Genomic DNA, 16,037 nt, shown 5'->3' on the forward strand with positions numbered 1-16,037 from the left:
CTGTACTCAACAGGAATAGGATTACAAAAGTGTGACGCCACACCAGCCAGTTGTTAGAACTATTTTTAAGATGGCTTCTTTCCACCATATGTCTGAGTATTGCACGTTTTGGGTTTGATGTAACTTGAATAGAGGCAGTAGGAAATTTAAGTATTGAAGACCAGCATTAAAAGAGAACACCAGTGGAGACTGTGGCTAATTTCTGTCAGTGTTGAGCGCTCCAGCAACAACTGGAACGATTCACAGTGCACCGTTTTTTTGAAGAACCTTACAGCTCCATCAGCGAGATATATTTATATTTTAGGTGCAGGGTAAACCTTTGCCACTGCTCAGTAACATACTCTGCTAGCTGAAGGTCTGCATCAGTTCAATAAATTAGCATACTTATTGTTCTTGGATGCCAATCTGAAACAAAAATTAAGCCATTAAAGATCTCTAATGGCTGAGTGCTGGTGTGTATTGTAAAAGATAATGGGGGAGAAATTTGTTCTTGTAGCTATGCAGACTTAATTCCCCGGTGCCGGCAAAGCTGTGGCCCACTTGACTTTCTCCACTTCTATCATTCCTTCTCCCATAATCTTTACTGACATTAGCAGCACTTTTAATGGGCACTGTTAAAGTTCGCAGGAGAAAATGGTGGACCTTACAATGTTTTGCTACAGTCTTCATTTCTCCTTAGATTCTGAGATAAAGCATAGAAATAGCACCTGTGGATGGTATCAGAATTTTTGACAACTCCAATTTCCAACCCCTTACCCTAAAGCCTAAATGACAACAATGATATAAAGTTTATAAAATGATCTGGTCGGGCTTGATTACAACACTAGGTGCCCAATGAGGAACCATTAATGAGTGCAAAAATTTGAAATGCCATGTGAAATTTCTGTCACTCAGGGCTGAGAATTTTTCATCAAACAATAAATGGATTAACAGCCTATTTTGTAAATGAGAAAATAAACTGTGGTTCAAATGTATTCACTTGCAAAATGTGTTATCTTTCAGTCAATCGACACTTTGCAGAGATTTATTAAGGGTAATAGACTCTTTGAGGCTCCAGCACTGAAGGATTTCTGCACTACTTTGGTAAAAAATGAATTAGGAAGCCTGGAATTCTCCCTGCGGATCACACCAACACAGTCAAACCAACGGCGCATCTTGATTGAAATAATTGTTCACGCAGCTTTGGTGTTCATCTGTGGAAAAAATGTTTTGTCATCCCCTCTCCGCAATATTGCTTTCGACTCTGCAAAAATGAGGGTAAGGAAGCTACAGACGTGCAATTCCTATCTGAGGGATTTTCTGCCAGTGTCCTCTTCATGCACTTGGTCATCGGATACCTGTTTACTGTTCACATTGTAAATTAAACCTGTGATTAACCTTGTCTCTGGGCAGAATTTTGCCCTTGGTGGGCATGCAGGCCCCACTGGCTTGGAGACGGGCGGACAGCCGACCCCCACCACCGAAATGGGGCCTGCCGCCATTTTGAGTGGGCGGGCCAATTAAGGCCGGCCCAGCGGCCTGCCCGATGGGAAGCGCTATGCACTTCCTGTGCAGTTGGGGGAGGGATTCCCCCGCTGTCAAAGTGCGCTCTGAGACTAAGTGCTGTCTCAGGGAGATTAGTGACAGTCTAAAAAACTTAAAAAATAGAAAAATAAAAGATTTATTAACATGTCCCCCTCATGTGACAATGTCACACGAGATGGGACATGTTAATAAATATAACATTACATTTATTAAAGTTTTTAAAAAGGAACATGAAACCTCATCCCGTCGTTGGTGGATGAGGTTTCATGTATTATCAGAAACCTGCTGGGGCTGCTGGCCTGCCCGCCAGTTTGGACGGGCAGGGCCTTTAATTACATTAAGTACCCTGTCATTGGCCTCAATTGGCCATTGACAGGTTGGCGGGCGGACAGCTGATTTTGCTGTCTGCCTGCCTTCCTGAAAATTTAAAGGGACCAGGACGACATCGGGGGTTCCTCCCAACGTCATCCCACGTCATTTTCCCGTCGACGAGCGGGCCCCGCCCCCAAATCACTGATGGGAAAATTCTGGCTTCTGTCTTCATGAAAAGGAGAGATTTCCAGGTCTATTGGAAAAGAACAAGGGAGTGGGACTAATGAGTAGCATTTTCAAAGTGTCAGCAGAGACATGAAAGGCCTGCTTCTCTGCTCTGTGATTTTGTGCCTATCATAGGATTATCACAAACCCGTTAGCTTTTCTCATTCTTGATATGTAAATAGCATACATTGTTTTGATCTGTCCTGTCTGGAAAAGGATTCCACTGCTCAATGTCTGTGATTTTTGATATTAACAGTATAAAACCATAAGACATAGTAACAGAAGTAAACCATTAGGCCCATCGAGTCTGCTCTGCCATTCAATGAGACTGCGGCTGATCTGATAATCCCCAACTCCACTTTCCTGCCTTTTCCCCATACCCCTTGATTCCCTTACTGATTAAAAATCTATCTATCTCAGCCTTGAATATACTTAACAACGCAGCCTCTACAGCCTTCTGCGGTAAAGAATTCCAGATTGATTATCCTCTGAAAGGAGAAATTCCTCTTCATCTGTTATAAATTGGCACCCTCCTTACTCTGAGATTATCCCCTCTGGTCATAGACTCTCTCAAAAGGGAAAACAACCTTTCAGCATATACCCTGTCAAGCTACCTAGGAATCTTATATGTTTCAATAAGGTCGCCTCTCATTCTTTAAACTCCATTGAGTACAGGCTCAACCTACTCAACCTCTCACAAGAAAATCCCTCCATCCCTAGGATCAACCTAGTGAGCCTTATCTGGACTGCCTCCAATGCCAGTATATCTTTCCTTAGATAAGGGGACAAAACTGTTCACAGTATTCTAGGTGTGGTCTAACTAATGCCATGTATAGTTTTAGCAAGACTTCCCTATTTTTATATTCCATTCCCTTTGAAATAAAGGCCAACATTCCATTTGCCTTCCCTATTACCTGCTGAACTTGTATGCTAGCTTTTTGTAATTCATGCACGAGGTCCCCCAAATCCTTCTGTGCAGCAGCTTTCTTCAGTCTTTCTCCATTTAAGTAATATTCAGCTGCTCTATTCTTCCTGCCAAAGTGCATAACCTCACATTTTCCCACATTATATTCCATCTGCCACTTTTTGCCCACTCACTTTACTATATCCCTCTGTAGACTCTTTGTGCCAACCTCACCACTTGCCTTCCCACCTATTTTTGTGTCATTTGCAAACTTGGCGATAGTACATTCATTTCCCTCATCCAAGTCATTAATATATATTGTAAATAATTGTGGCCCCAGCACTGATCCCTGTGGCACTCCACTAGTTACAGGTTGCCATCCTGAAAATGTCCCATGTATCCCAATTCTCTGCCTTCTATTAGTTAGCCAGTCCTCTATCCATGCTAATATACTACCCCAACACCATGGGCTCTTATCTTATTAAGCAGCCTTATGTGTGGTACCTTATCGAATACCTTTTGGAAATCGAAATATATTACATCTACTGGTTCCCCTTTATCTATCCTGCTTGTTACCACCTCAAAGAATTCTAATAAATTTGTCAGGCATGATTTCTCCTTCATGAAGCCATGCTGACTCTGCTTGATTATATTATGCAATTCTAAATGCTGTGCTATTACATACTTTATAACAGACTCTAACATTTTCCCAATGACAGATGTTAAGCTAAGTGGCCTTTGGTTACCTGTTTTTTGTCTCCCTCCTTTTTTGAATGATGGCAGTTTTCCAATCCTCTGGGACTTTTCCAGAATCTAAGGATTCTTGGAAGATTAATACCAGTGCATCCACTATCTCTGCAGCTATTTAATATCCTAGGATGCAACCCATCAGGTCCAGGTGACTTATCTGCCTTTAGCCCCATTAATTTCCCTAATACTTTTCCCCTAGTGATAGTTATTGTATTTATTTCCTCCCCTCCATGATTATTTAGTACTTTTGGTATGCTATTAGTGTCTTCTACCATGAAGACTGATGTAAAGTACTTATTCAACTCCTCTGCCATTTCCTGGTTACCCATTATTATTTTCCCAGCCTCATGCTCTAAGGGGCTTATATTGACTTTGGTCTCTCTCTTCCTTTTTATGTATTTAAAGAAGCTCTTACTGTTTGTTTTTATATTACTTGCTAGTTTACCCTCAATATTTATTTTCTCCCTCGTGCAAAAGAGCACAGGCCCTGACTCGGGGAATCCCCCCGCCCGCACAGGGAGTGCACAGCGCCTCTGGGTGTGCATCACGCTAGATGGCCATTAATTGGCCCGCTCACGTAAAACGGCGGCGCAGGTTCACGCTCGCTCCTGCACAACCCCCCCCAATGGGGGGAAAATTCAGCCTTTTGAATTCTTGTTCATGGTTATCTCTGCCAATTTGATTTTCCCAATCTACATGAAGATTAAAGTCGCCCATGATTAATATACTGCTCTTTTTCCATGCCCTCATTATCTGCTGATTTATTCTCTGTCCTACAGCATAGCTACTGTTAGGGGGCCTATAGTCAACTCCCACCAGTGTCTTCTTCCCCTTGTTATTTCTTACCTCCACCCATATGGATTCCACATTTTCCAATCCAAGGCAAAGCTCCAACACTAAACATTCTAAGCTACAGTGAAGGTCTAAATGTTTATTCCTTTCTCTCTCTTGTTATTTATAAGGGCAGACTCCACTACCATTGCTTTATTATCACATTTCCTCACTTGGTAGCGTCTCAGTCTAGACCATATAATGCTCCATTGCTGCTAGAAAAGTCACTGGACGATTGGGAATGAACTTGTCCTGATCATTTTTCCTCTTACACTTGCTCCCCCCGCTCCCGAACTCCCAACACAGGTTCACATCAATCTAACAGTAAAGAGGGATGTTAGTACCATTTTTTACCAGGGTGCCAACTGACAGTGGTGCGTGCTGGGGCGGTGGAGGGGGTTGCAGGGGTTGGTTTGCAGGGGGGTTCATCATTCTGTTCTGATCAAGGACCAGGATTTGAGGTGTTGCATCCACAAGCTGAAAGAATAGTGAAATAATAATCCTATCTGATTTAGCAACAGTGCTTTTCTTTGTTTACTCATTAAACTGCTCATGTCACAAGAGTGCTCCTGTAGCTCTAAAAAAAATTCTCCAAATTTTAGATAGTTTGGCATCTATACCTGAGACTAGAGTGAATACGTCAGAGCTTGGGATTCAGTGGAACAGAATTTTTAATGTTCTTTCTTGATTTGGATTTTTATATCAATCTTCAGAGGAGAAACTAGTAATGCTGATGATTGAACCATCTATACAATATTAGTTGACCTACTGTGACGATGTTTGCTTGCCTTGTTTAATTTTTAGCATGCTTACTTACCAACCATGCCAGAAGACCTTCGGAGTGAAGCCAAGGGCTGGATTTCAGAGAAGGTGACGTGGTATGGTAAGTGTTACGCATCCCTGTGCCTTTAAATATTTGCAATGATATCAAAGGATTAAATCTAAATGTGAAATCCTTAAACTTGTATTTTGTAAATGTACCTCAAACATGTATTTATTCTCATAGACAGTAATGTTTCACTTTTCACAATAAGTTACGAGGCTAAACTTTCCTTGCCCTTATACATTTTGAGTATCCTTGTATGCTGCAAGCGCCCATTAGCAAGTTGTAAGGGCCCTGACTGGATTGTCCAAATGTCATAAAGATGCAGGAAGCAATGGAAGAGGCATTTGCAGTGTGAGTTGCCCTGCAGTGTAAAAGGAGTTGGAAAACCTACCCTATGTTGTGTATGTTTAATTTAACTGTTAAATAATTAAATACATAACAGCATAAGAAATAAGAGCAGGAGTAGACCATATAGCCCCTAGAGGTTGTTAAGCCATTCATTACAAGGATAGCTGATCTTAAGCTTCAATTCTACTTTCCTGCCACTCTGCACCTGATAGATGAAAAATCTTATCTGTGCCAGTCTTGAATATAATCAATGATGGTGTATCCACAATCTGTTGTCCTATCAAATTTCCAAAGATTCACAACCCCCTGAGTGAAGAAATTTCTCATTATAATAATTTTAACCTTTGAAAGATAGTTGATGTTATCAGTGTCTAATCAATCAGGCACGTTAATATGGTGAGAATGTTGAGTTTAATTAGAGCTTAAGACAGGATATAGCATACTAGTTATACAGCAAAATTATACAACCTGCGGCAAGTACCGAGCACCACCCCCCACCTTTAGTTTAAAGCCCTATCTATAGCCCCTGTTATATGATTCACCAGGATGCTATCCCAGTCCAGTTTAAGTGCATAATGGAATCAATAAGTGAGTTATTCTGGCTCAGTGATTCAGGCTTCCAACTGTTTGCTTCAGGCAGGAGAAGGGCTTGTTCTAGATGCCTCCAATCCAATGACTGGGGTAACATCAAAATCCCCCTCCATATATTCTGAAAAGCCCCATAGGTTTTTATTTTTTTAGACTCCCCTTCATCAGCACAAGCCAAAGTTGTGTTTCCCCAGTGGCACATTTTGTAGAAAAAATATAGAATGGGTTTTATTTTGCTCAAGGAGTATTTAGACTCTCTACACCTTCTGTCAGTTCTCGCTGCAACATGTTTTTATTCGTTACCTATTACACCCGTTGGCTGTGCCAATCCAGAAATTCACAAAATGCATTTTCATAAGAAGTAGAAGAAACAATGAGGCCAGGAGATCAGCAATGTTATTAAGGCAACAAGAGATGTATTAGAATGTGTGCACACAGGAAACAGGGCTAACAGAAAAGGAAAATCCTGAAACACTCTTCAACATGCATTCAAGTTTTTCTGGCAAGAAGTTTATTTGTAAATCAAAAAAGGGCTCGGTTTTGGTTTCTAAGTACGTGTGTGTCACCTTAACACTGTTCAATGCAGCTAAGAAGAATGGACATCTTTGAAAGACACTAGTCCCTACCAGATGGAGAACTGTCAGAGGTAGCTGGACTAGTACAATCCATTATAACTCTAGAAGAAGCACCAGATGTGACTGTCTAAAGCAGCCTAGTGCAATCCTGAGAAGACACAACAGACATGACTGCTGCAGTGCAATTCTGGCTACTACTTTCTTTTTTAAACATTCATTCTAGGGATGTAGGAATCGCTAGCCAGGCCAGCATTTATCGCCCATCCATAATTGCCCTTGAAAAGGTGATAGTGAGCTGCGTTCTTGAACCGCTGCAGTCCATGTGGTGTGGGTACACCCACAGTGCTGTTAGGGAGAGAGCTCCAGAATTTTGACCAGTGACAGTGAAGGAACAGTGATATATTTCCAAGTCAGGATGGCAAGTGGCTTGGAGGGGAATTTCCATTTGGTAGTGTTCCCTCATCCTTCTAGATAGTGGTTGTGGGTTTGGAAGATGCTATCTAAGGAGTCTTAGTGAGTTGCTGCAATGCATCTTGTAGATGGTACATACTGCTGCCACTGTGCATTGGTGGTGAAGGGAGTGAATATTTGTGGATGGGGTGCCAATCAAGCGGGATGCTTTGTCCTGGATGGAGTCAAGCTTCTTAAGTGTCGCTGGAGCTGCATTCATCCAGGCAAGTGGGGAGTATTCCATCGCACTCCTAACTTCTACCTTGTAAATGGTGGACAGGCTTTGGAGAGTCAGAAGGTGAGTTACTCACCGCAGGATTCCTAGCCTCTGATCTTGTAGCCACAGTATTTATATGGCTAGTCCAGTTCAGTTTTTAATGTTGTAATCTTTATAAAGACCATAATATTGTTAATGCTTGACTTATAGCCCAAGGTTTCAAGCTTCATGTACAACTAGATCATATTTTGTGATATGTGATCTCTTTATAAATGGGCTTTACAATATAACACCTATGGCGTAGAGATCCCAGAGTGAGTTCAGCAGCCTTTGTTACCCATGAATCCATGAATACTGGATTTTTAAGAATTGACTTTTAATCACAGATACATTTTTAAAAAGTATTTGTTTATTTATCTATGTTTAATTAATTAATTACCCAGGAGCTTGGAGAGCTGATAATTCTTTGTTGTTTTCTGCATGGCAGCACCTTGGCCAATCAGGATCAACTTGCCAACCAATCAACACTCTTTCCTCCAAAAATATAAATTGTAATCATTTGAAATTTGACATTCTTGTATGTATCCTGATGAGTGCAAGACAAAAGGTTTTAGCAATATATCTCTCTTTTCAGCACTTTTGAAGAGACACATTTGTAGAGTAGAAAAATGGAGACTAACTTTGTGTTATTCTCTGATGTCTCTGCCCCTGTCTTTCTTAGCTCGGGTGGTTAGTATTCACATTTAGTTATCCTTTTCTTCAATTTATTTTGGAAAGACACTCTGCTCCTGATCATATTTGCATCAAGTCTTCCAAATTCTTATCTCGAATTTGTTTTCTGTGTTTTTGGAAAAATCCATGGTTATGGAAATAATTAATTGACATATGTAGCTAAGCATGGTTTTCTGGTGTGCAGGAAAATGTTTCCTCCTCTTAAGAGAATTAGGACTGCATTGTGTCTCATTAGAACAGCCTGTGGGATACCTCATCTGTTCAAAAGTGAAGGTAATCACCAAAAGGAGACAGTTTTAGTCATCACAGCATAAAATGACATGAGTTGGGGTCAAAACTCTCTTATAAAGACAGGCATCCTGTTAACATTCCTAATATGTGATTTATGCCTTCACTTGAAGGGTGGTAGCTATTTAAAATATGAATAATTAATGGTATTTTCACTCCAGTGTGAATATTCCAAAGCTTTATTTTACTGGAGTTCAAATACTAATGCCAGAACATATTAATATCTTGGCTGCTATAACATAATGGAAGGGCAGAAACAATTACAAAGGAGTTAAGGCATTTCCATGATGTCCAGATTTAACCTTCAGCAGTGTTAAGAATGCAGAGATTGGACTAATGCCATTACAGTTTCCAATGCATTTTATAATGCTACATCTCAGCCCTTGCCTAATATTTGGGTGTCTGTCAGAAGTGACATAGATAAATGAATGTTGCAAGCACCATACTGCAAACCAGTGACATTGATGTTGTGGCAAATGTGTTGCAAGGTTTTTCATTTCTACAAGGAATGTAAGGCTAAAATTTGGTATATATTGTATCTGAGATTTGCAATGGTGGAAAATGCTGCCTTTTAATACCTTACTTTTAAAACATTCACATAAGATCAGAACAAGTAAACTAATTTTATGTAAAGATTGAATTGTTCTTATTTTTCTTGCTGCACTCTTAACAATGTAACTCCTACTTTCTATATTTCAATGCAGAATGCCAATGTGGTGAAGTTATTCCAGTTGGTCAGGTAAGAATCCATATTACTATTTTATGTTCAAATACTCAGATAAGATTTCAATCTACTTATTAATTAAAAATAACTTTTATACTGCCTTTACAATTTTCATTATGTCAGTGCTGAAGGATTAAATTGTCAGTCATTACTTGCTAGTTTTTTAAAAAATGAAACTATGTACACAGTATATTAGTCTCTACAGGGAAATACTGAATTAACATGGCACTCATTATTTTATAAGTTAGGAAGTGAATGTTTACTCTTGATGCTGCTTCACAGTTAATTCCCTAAGGGGCACTGTGAGAAATGGATGTTTTTTTAAATATAAGTTTAGAGTTTGTTTGGATATCAAAGGGGAGTCAGAAGTAACAAGAAGTATGTTTGCATCTTGCAGGAGTTCCATAGATAAACAAGTATTGAGGGGTATTGTATTTTATTGACCCGAAAGCGAAAACAACATAAAGATATGAAAGATTTTATATTTGGAAGGATCTGAGTTTCAATGAGGTGTGAGAACAATAGAGCCTGAGATGAAAGGGGAAAAAAGATATTTTAGATTTGTTGTTTGAGCTATAGAAATAGCTGGAGCTGCTGTTGAGCTTGGAGCTGTTACCTCTGGGCTGGGAGGAGATGCAGTTTGAATCAACCATCCAGTCAAGCCAGAGAAGTCATGGCTGCAACAAGCAGTCTTGTTCTGAGGTCTTGAAGTTCTATGGTAGAGTGGAAAAGAAATAGAGGTCATGTGGTATGCCTTCATTAAAGCTACAGCAGTTTGCCTTAGATTTTATTATTGGATTTCATAGTTAAACATCTATAACAGAGTATTGCCTGGAAGCTGCAACTTAATTATACAACTGCAATCTTGTGTGCTCAAGTTTTCTTTCATTCTTGCTAATAAAACTTTTACTTTTAATTTTTAAAATCTCAAAAGTATCACTGGATCTTCTGCTGGCGAGATCAGTATGTTTTCTTCTCATTTTCAAAATACAAAGAAAAGGGTGTGGCCTAAGCCAAGTTTCCCTCTGGGATTTGGTTTTCGCAGCAATTAACACCGACTGTGGTCATAACAGCACACATGAGCAGGAAGGGGTGGAACCTGAGCTCCACAAATTTGCTCTCTGTTTTTCTCAGATGCCCTAGCAGAGTTAAAGAAACTTTAATGTGAAAGTTCCAGTGAGATCTCAATGAGGGCTGGAAATCAAGTATTCCCTTCTAAATCTAATTTTCATTGCAATCTGCTATGCAATCCTGGTTTAATTAGCACTCAAAGTGACTCCCTCTTGTTCTATTGGAACTATCTTATCTGTACAGCAGTGCCATTAACTGTGAGCCAGAGAAACAAGGCTGTCCACTCCAGCTGGTCCCTTTCCCCATGTAACCCATCACCACCCACCCCACCCCATTTTATTTGCCTGCTTCAGAGTTTCTCACCAATCACAGAGATGGAAACAAAATAGAGTGGAAATTACAGCTAATTGCTTTATCAAAAACCTCCATTGATTTAGAATGATCCTGAGTTCTCTGTGACCAAGCTGCCACATGTAAGTCTTCTCCTCAGGGCTCCTCCCAGAGTGCCATTTTGAAGAAGAGCAGGGGAGTTATCCCCTCATCCGGACATATGCAAGAATGTCAAATTTCAAATGATCACAACGATTTATAACATAGGGGAAAAGAGGGCTGCAATCAGAGTTATGTCCTGGCCAGTACTTACCCTTAAACAGCCGAATTGGTCATTATCACATTGCTGTTGGGGGAATTTGCTGGGCACATAAAAGTTGCTGTGTTTCTTACTTTACAACAGTGATGCACTTCAAAAGGTGCATCATTGACTGTAAATTGCTTTGAGATAACCGATGGTCACTATAAATGCAAGTTTTTCTTTCTTTTCATTCCCAGACCCACTTCCAATCCCACTTTGTATGATGCCAGATATAGAATTATATGTTCCAGCAGGATTCAATGCAAGTCCCAGGGACAATATCTGATCTTTCTCCTGAGCACTTTGTAGCCATGTGGACTGAATATTGACCTTATTGACCAGGCTTAGTTAGATCCACCATTTTCTTTTAGCAACAGTGGTTGCTTAAGTGTTGTTGTGGTCCTACAAGGTTAAATCCTACAATCCACTCAAGATAGGATGGCCCACTGCTTTGGATCGAACCACTTGGCAACTTGGCCAACAAGAAAAATTTGACTTGGATTCAAATTCACTTTCCTCTGAATAAGAAGTCCATGGGTGGAATTTTCCCATCCTGCCTGTGGCTGATTTTGTGGCGGGCGGGAGAGGAAGTTCTAGCGACGGGCAAAAAGTCAGAAATCTACCAGCTTCAAAATAGCTTGCGATTCTCCTGATGGCGGGTCAGTTATCCTGCTGTTTCATGGCGTGAATTCCATTTACATTCATTACCATCTCATGAAAGTTCATCAAAACAGCTGCTTACCGGAATCTCATGGTGCCTTCCAATATTACGTCACGCCAGCGGGAACTTACATCGATCTGAAACCGGTTTGAAAAGGAGCGGCATGCGCATGTCGGACCTCAGTTCACTTGTGGCTTTGAGGTGAGTGCCTATCTGTCATAGCGCTGTGAGGAACGCCTCACTGCTGGAGCTGTAGGATTGGTCTCTTCCCGCTCTTTGCCGCCGTTGTCCAGAAGGACACCACTGCGCAGCGGCACTCATGCAGGGCTTGAGGCACTCAGTGCTTGGGCTTGGCTGTTTCTGTACTGGGTTGCAGATGGAATGGTGATGGCAATTGGAGGCAATAGTTAGTGGCTTCACATCATAGTCGCTGCATCTTAAGAGTTACACATAGGAATGAAAAATTTGGAAATGCAGGCAATAGTTAAGGAAGCACAGCTGCATCCTATAAGGCATTCCATCAATGAAGGCCAGTCACGTTTTCAACAGATTTGGCATTCACAATGTCCCAAATGGGCATCCTCTCACTGACCATGAGCAGCCGATTGCTAATTATTATGCCACACATCAGAGATTGGAGCACTGAGCTACGTTAGGTTACACATCTCATTTACACCTTATCATACCACACTGGACTTCAGATGTTACACACCTGGGGTGGCATCTTGGTCACCTCGATGTGTGCTAGCCTCTCAGGGATAAGGCTGCATCAGATACCATGCATGTAGGGCAGAGAACACTAGAGACCATTGCTTGTTGCCATAGTTTTCATATTGTGAGTTTCAGTCTCCTGAAACTTTAATGTCTTAAATTTTTCATTTCAGAGAGAAGGTACAAGCAACAATAGATCCACAACTCAATGCTGCCTTTGTCAGAGTCCGAATGCAATGGAGGAAGCGAAGGGGAGAGAGGCGACACCTAGCACAGCTCCAGTGGGAGGCCCTGCCTGAGGAGCATGGTCAAGGCCAGCAAGAGGGTCAGGAGGAGAGACCCAAACAACAGAGGTGACTCGCCAGACCTAGGGTATACCATAGAAGGGTCTCGTATTTACAGATGAGTGAGAGGCAATGCTGCACATTCCATGTCTGTCCCAGGCTCCAGTAGATCACATCTGCCACATTGTTCACCCCATAAAGTCAGAGGCTATCCCCTGCCAGTGGAATTAAAAGTGACCACGCTCAACTTTCTTGCCTGTGGCTCCTTCCTTGGATCAACAGGGGACCTGTGCAACATCTCACAGTCCACAACACATGGATGCACCAAGGAGGTCACAGATGCCCTTTACAGCAAGGCACATCAGTATTCCAGGTTTGCTCTGGACAAAGATAGCCAGGCTGCAAGATTCACCAGCTTCACTGCTATCGCAGGCTTTCCAAGAGTGTAGGGTGCAACCATGTGGCATTGAGGGCTCCATGGCAGTAGCCTCTAATGTTTATAAACCGAAATGCTAACTGGTGTGTGATCATCAGGAGCACACAGTATACGTTTGTGCCAGGTACTCTGTCAGTGCCCATGACTCATACAGCCTCAGTCACTCTCAGGTGCCTCAGATTTTCAAAGGACCTGAACATCTGCAGGGATGGCTGCTTGGGGATGAGGGGTACCCACTGAAATGCTGGCTGATGACACCAGTGTGTCACCCTCAGAGTTGTTCCAAGGAGAACACACAGCTCCCAGCCTCACACGTTCCCTCATTCAGCATTCTGAAGGTGTGCTTCAGATGTTTAGACCACTCAGGTGGCGCTCTACAATCTACTCCTGATAGGGTACCCCGCATCATCGTGTGTTGTACCTTTCAAAACCTGGCACAGCAAAGGGGTGATCCCTTGCAAGAGGCAGACACAGAGGAGGATGAAGATCAAGAGGGCTAAGAGCCTCAAGAAGGTGCTGAAGGTCACGTTGAAGGTGCCGATGCCATAGGGGAAGCAAGACTTGGGAGATGTGCCCATGGCACTTTAATCACTGCCAGGTTCCAGGAACAGTAAAGTGAAGGCAAGGGGGGTAATGGCCACAGTTCACCTGGTCCTCAAGGTCATTCCATTTTATCTCAAGAGATGTCCAACTGGTTGCATCGAGAGCTAATTCAGCATTCACACTTGCACCTTCTAGCCCCAACATTCAGCAGGCCATAATCTTTAAGAAGGTCAGCCAGGCCATCAGCATGTGCTTGCTCTGGGAAGTAAGAGTGCACTCAATGAGAATGATGCAGAAACTTCCTTGAAGCAGTCATCACCACAAGAAGAAGAAACTTCAGCGGGCAGTGAGATGAAGACATGGTTGGGAATCTGCTCCTGCCGTCCATTTTATGCATTGCCACTAGCACTGGGGAGGCACAACTTGCGCTAATCCCGCAAGGCCGCTCTCACACAGCAGGGCTTCCAGATGAATGAGGGCTGCAAACAAATAAATCACACTTCCAATAAAGATATGAACACTTCTCTGTGACTTCACACAGGGATGCGGGAACTTTCTTCACTGAGGTTCACATCACATGAATGTGAATCTCACAAAGGGAGATTGTCACTGACTGGGAGGATGAGTAAACCTTGAGATAAGAGGAGTCAATATTACATAATCACAGTGCCTTCTGTTGACCAAGCCATTCACATTAACATTTAATTTATTTACAAAAGCACAATATTTCAACAATTGTAGCACACCCATGACCCAAAAGTGATTTCAATATTTCTTGACTTTTCTAACCCTACAACGATGCCTGGGTGCAACCCCAACATCCGCAGCAAAGGTGGAGGCAGCCTGCTGACTGCTACGTCCGACTGTCTGTGATGACCTTGGCAAATATCCTCTAGTGGCCTGAGGCCGGGAGAGGCCCCAGCCTGACAAGGGTCTCCTGCTCAGGGGCAGTTGCCCCCTCCTCAGCCTGAACTGTTGGAGTGGAATGGGTCACAAGCAGAGAGGACTCTGAGTGGCTGGGTACCCATCAAACGCCCTGAGAGGAGGCTCCCGGGGTGTCCAGCTGACGCTTATCCTCCCTGTGGGAGGACAGGGTGCCTCTCCCCCTCTCCCCTGGACATTGATGGTGCCTACCCCTGCTTGCGGCCATGGATTCCAGGGCCAAACGCAAATCCGGCTGGACCAAGGTCTCCATGGCGGTCGTAAACCTTCCCATGGTGACCTCGAGGCGCTGTCATGCTGGGGCCACAACATCAGACATAAAGCAGATAGGCTCCTCCCTCCTTCACTCCGGTCTGCTGAGTGACTACCACATCTCTGCCCGCTGTTCTGCCACCTGTCATTGCATCTCTAGCATGGAGTTGGCTGTCGCTTCCTGACTCAGAGTGAGCACGCGGCTGGTCTGCAGCAGCCCTCTGAAAGCGAGAGACCTGGGCTGTCCCTGCCTCTGATTGCTGCAAGTTTGTGTCAATGAGGTGTTCTCTAGTAGATGACCACAAGCCTAACCTAGAGCTATGCCCCACCTAGGAGTGTGTCTCTGTGTAAGTGGAGGGTGCGGGCGAGCGCAGTAATTCATCGGTGGTTTCTTCATGTCTCTTCATCTGACATGGCCAGGAGGTTGGAACTGACGGTGGGCACCGTTGTGGACCTCGTTTTAGTTGATAAGCATATGCAGATTACAAGATAACACGTAACTCACTGTGATGAATGATGGAGATAAGATCTGTTCTAAGTTGCTGAGACAATCTGACCTCTGCTTCCCCACAGGAGCGATCCCCGTCCTCCCCAGCAATCTCAGCTGCAATCTCCTCAAATTCCATGACGGGTATGATATTGGCCGTGCCTCCCCTGGGCTAGGATTTTCCCGCCAGCTTTGGGGAAACTTGCCCTGGATGACAAGATAAGAAAGGCATGTGATGAGAAGGGATGTAGCAATGGTTGGGAAAGATGCATGTCCCCTGTGTTTGGTGAGCTCGCCCCAGTGGGTCTGAGGATGGAGAGCGTGCAGCATGCTAGATGGGATGGTGGTGAGGTGCAAGTGTGTGAGAGTCAGTGGCTATATGTGTCCCCCACTAATGGTTGTGTCAGATCCCTGAAGGGAGCACCCCTTTGAGTAGATGATGCAATGAGGAGAGTTGGATATTGGAAGGAGTTGAAGGATGACTTACCCTGGTGGAGCGGATGAGATCATTCATCCTCTTCCTGCACTGGATGGTGTTGCGGCAGCGGTGAGCAGCCTGCTGACCTCTGCAGTGGCCTCCCAGGCTGAAGGGGGGAGGCTGGTATGCTTCCTGTACAGCATGTTCCTATGCTGCCTCTAATCAATGCCTGGAGGGCGTTGGGGCTGAAGCATGGTGCAGCTGCCTTCTTCTAGGTGCCGGACATCTCTGCGGCTTTCCTGGAGAC

The 16,037-nt window shown here is 43.2% G+C and overlaps 1 protein-coding gene across 5 annotated transcripts in view; it reads left to right on the forward strand.

Annotated features, from left to right (window-relative positions):
* Positions 1–16,037, forward strand: part of LOC121293776 (E3 ubiquitin-protein ligase rnf213-alpha-like) — a 164,765-nt gene that overhangs the window by 124,475 nt on the left and 24,253 nt on the right. For all 5 annotated transcript variants that reach the window (XM_041217087.1, XM_041217086.1, XM_041217088.1 and 2 more), the window contains 3 exons: positions 1,003–1,257; positions 5,351–5,429; positions 9,275–9,309. In XM_041217087.1, the coding sequence (XP_041073021.1) occupies positions 1,003–1,257; positions 5,351–5,429; positions 9,275–9,309 (369 nt within the window). The remainder of the gene's footprint in view (positions 1–1,002; positions 1,258–5,350; positions 5,430–9,274; positions 9,310–16,037) is intronic.

Source organism: Carcharodon carcharias, chromosome 22 (genome assembly GCF_017639515.1).
Source record: "Carcharodon carcharias isolate sCarCar2 chromosome 22, sCarCar2.pri, whole genome shotgun sequence".
NCBI classification, from domain to species: domain Eukaryota; kingdom Metazoa; phylum Chordata; class Chondrichthyes; order Lamniformes; family Lamnidae; genus Carcharodon; species Carcharodon carcharias.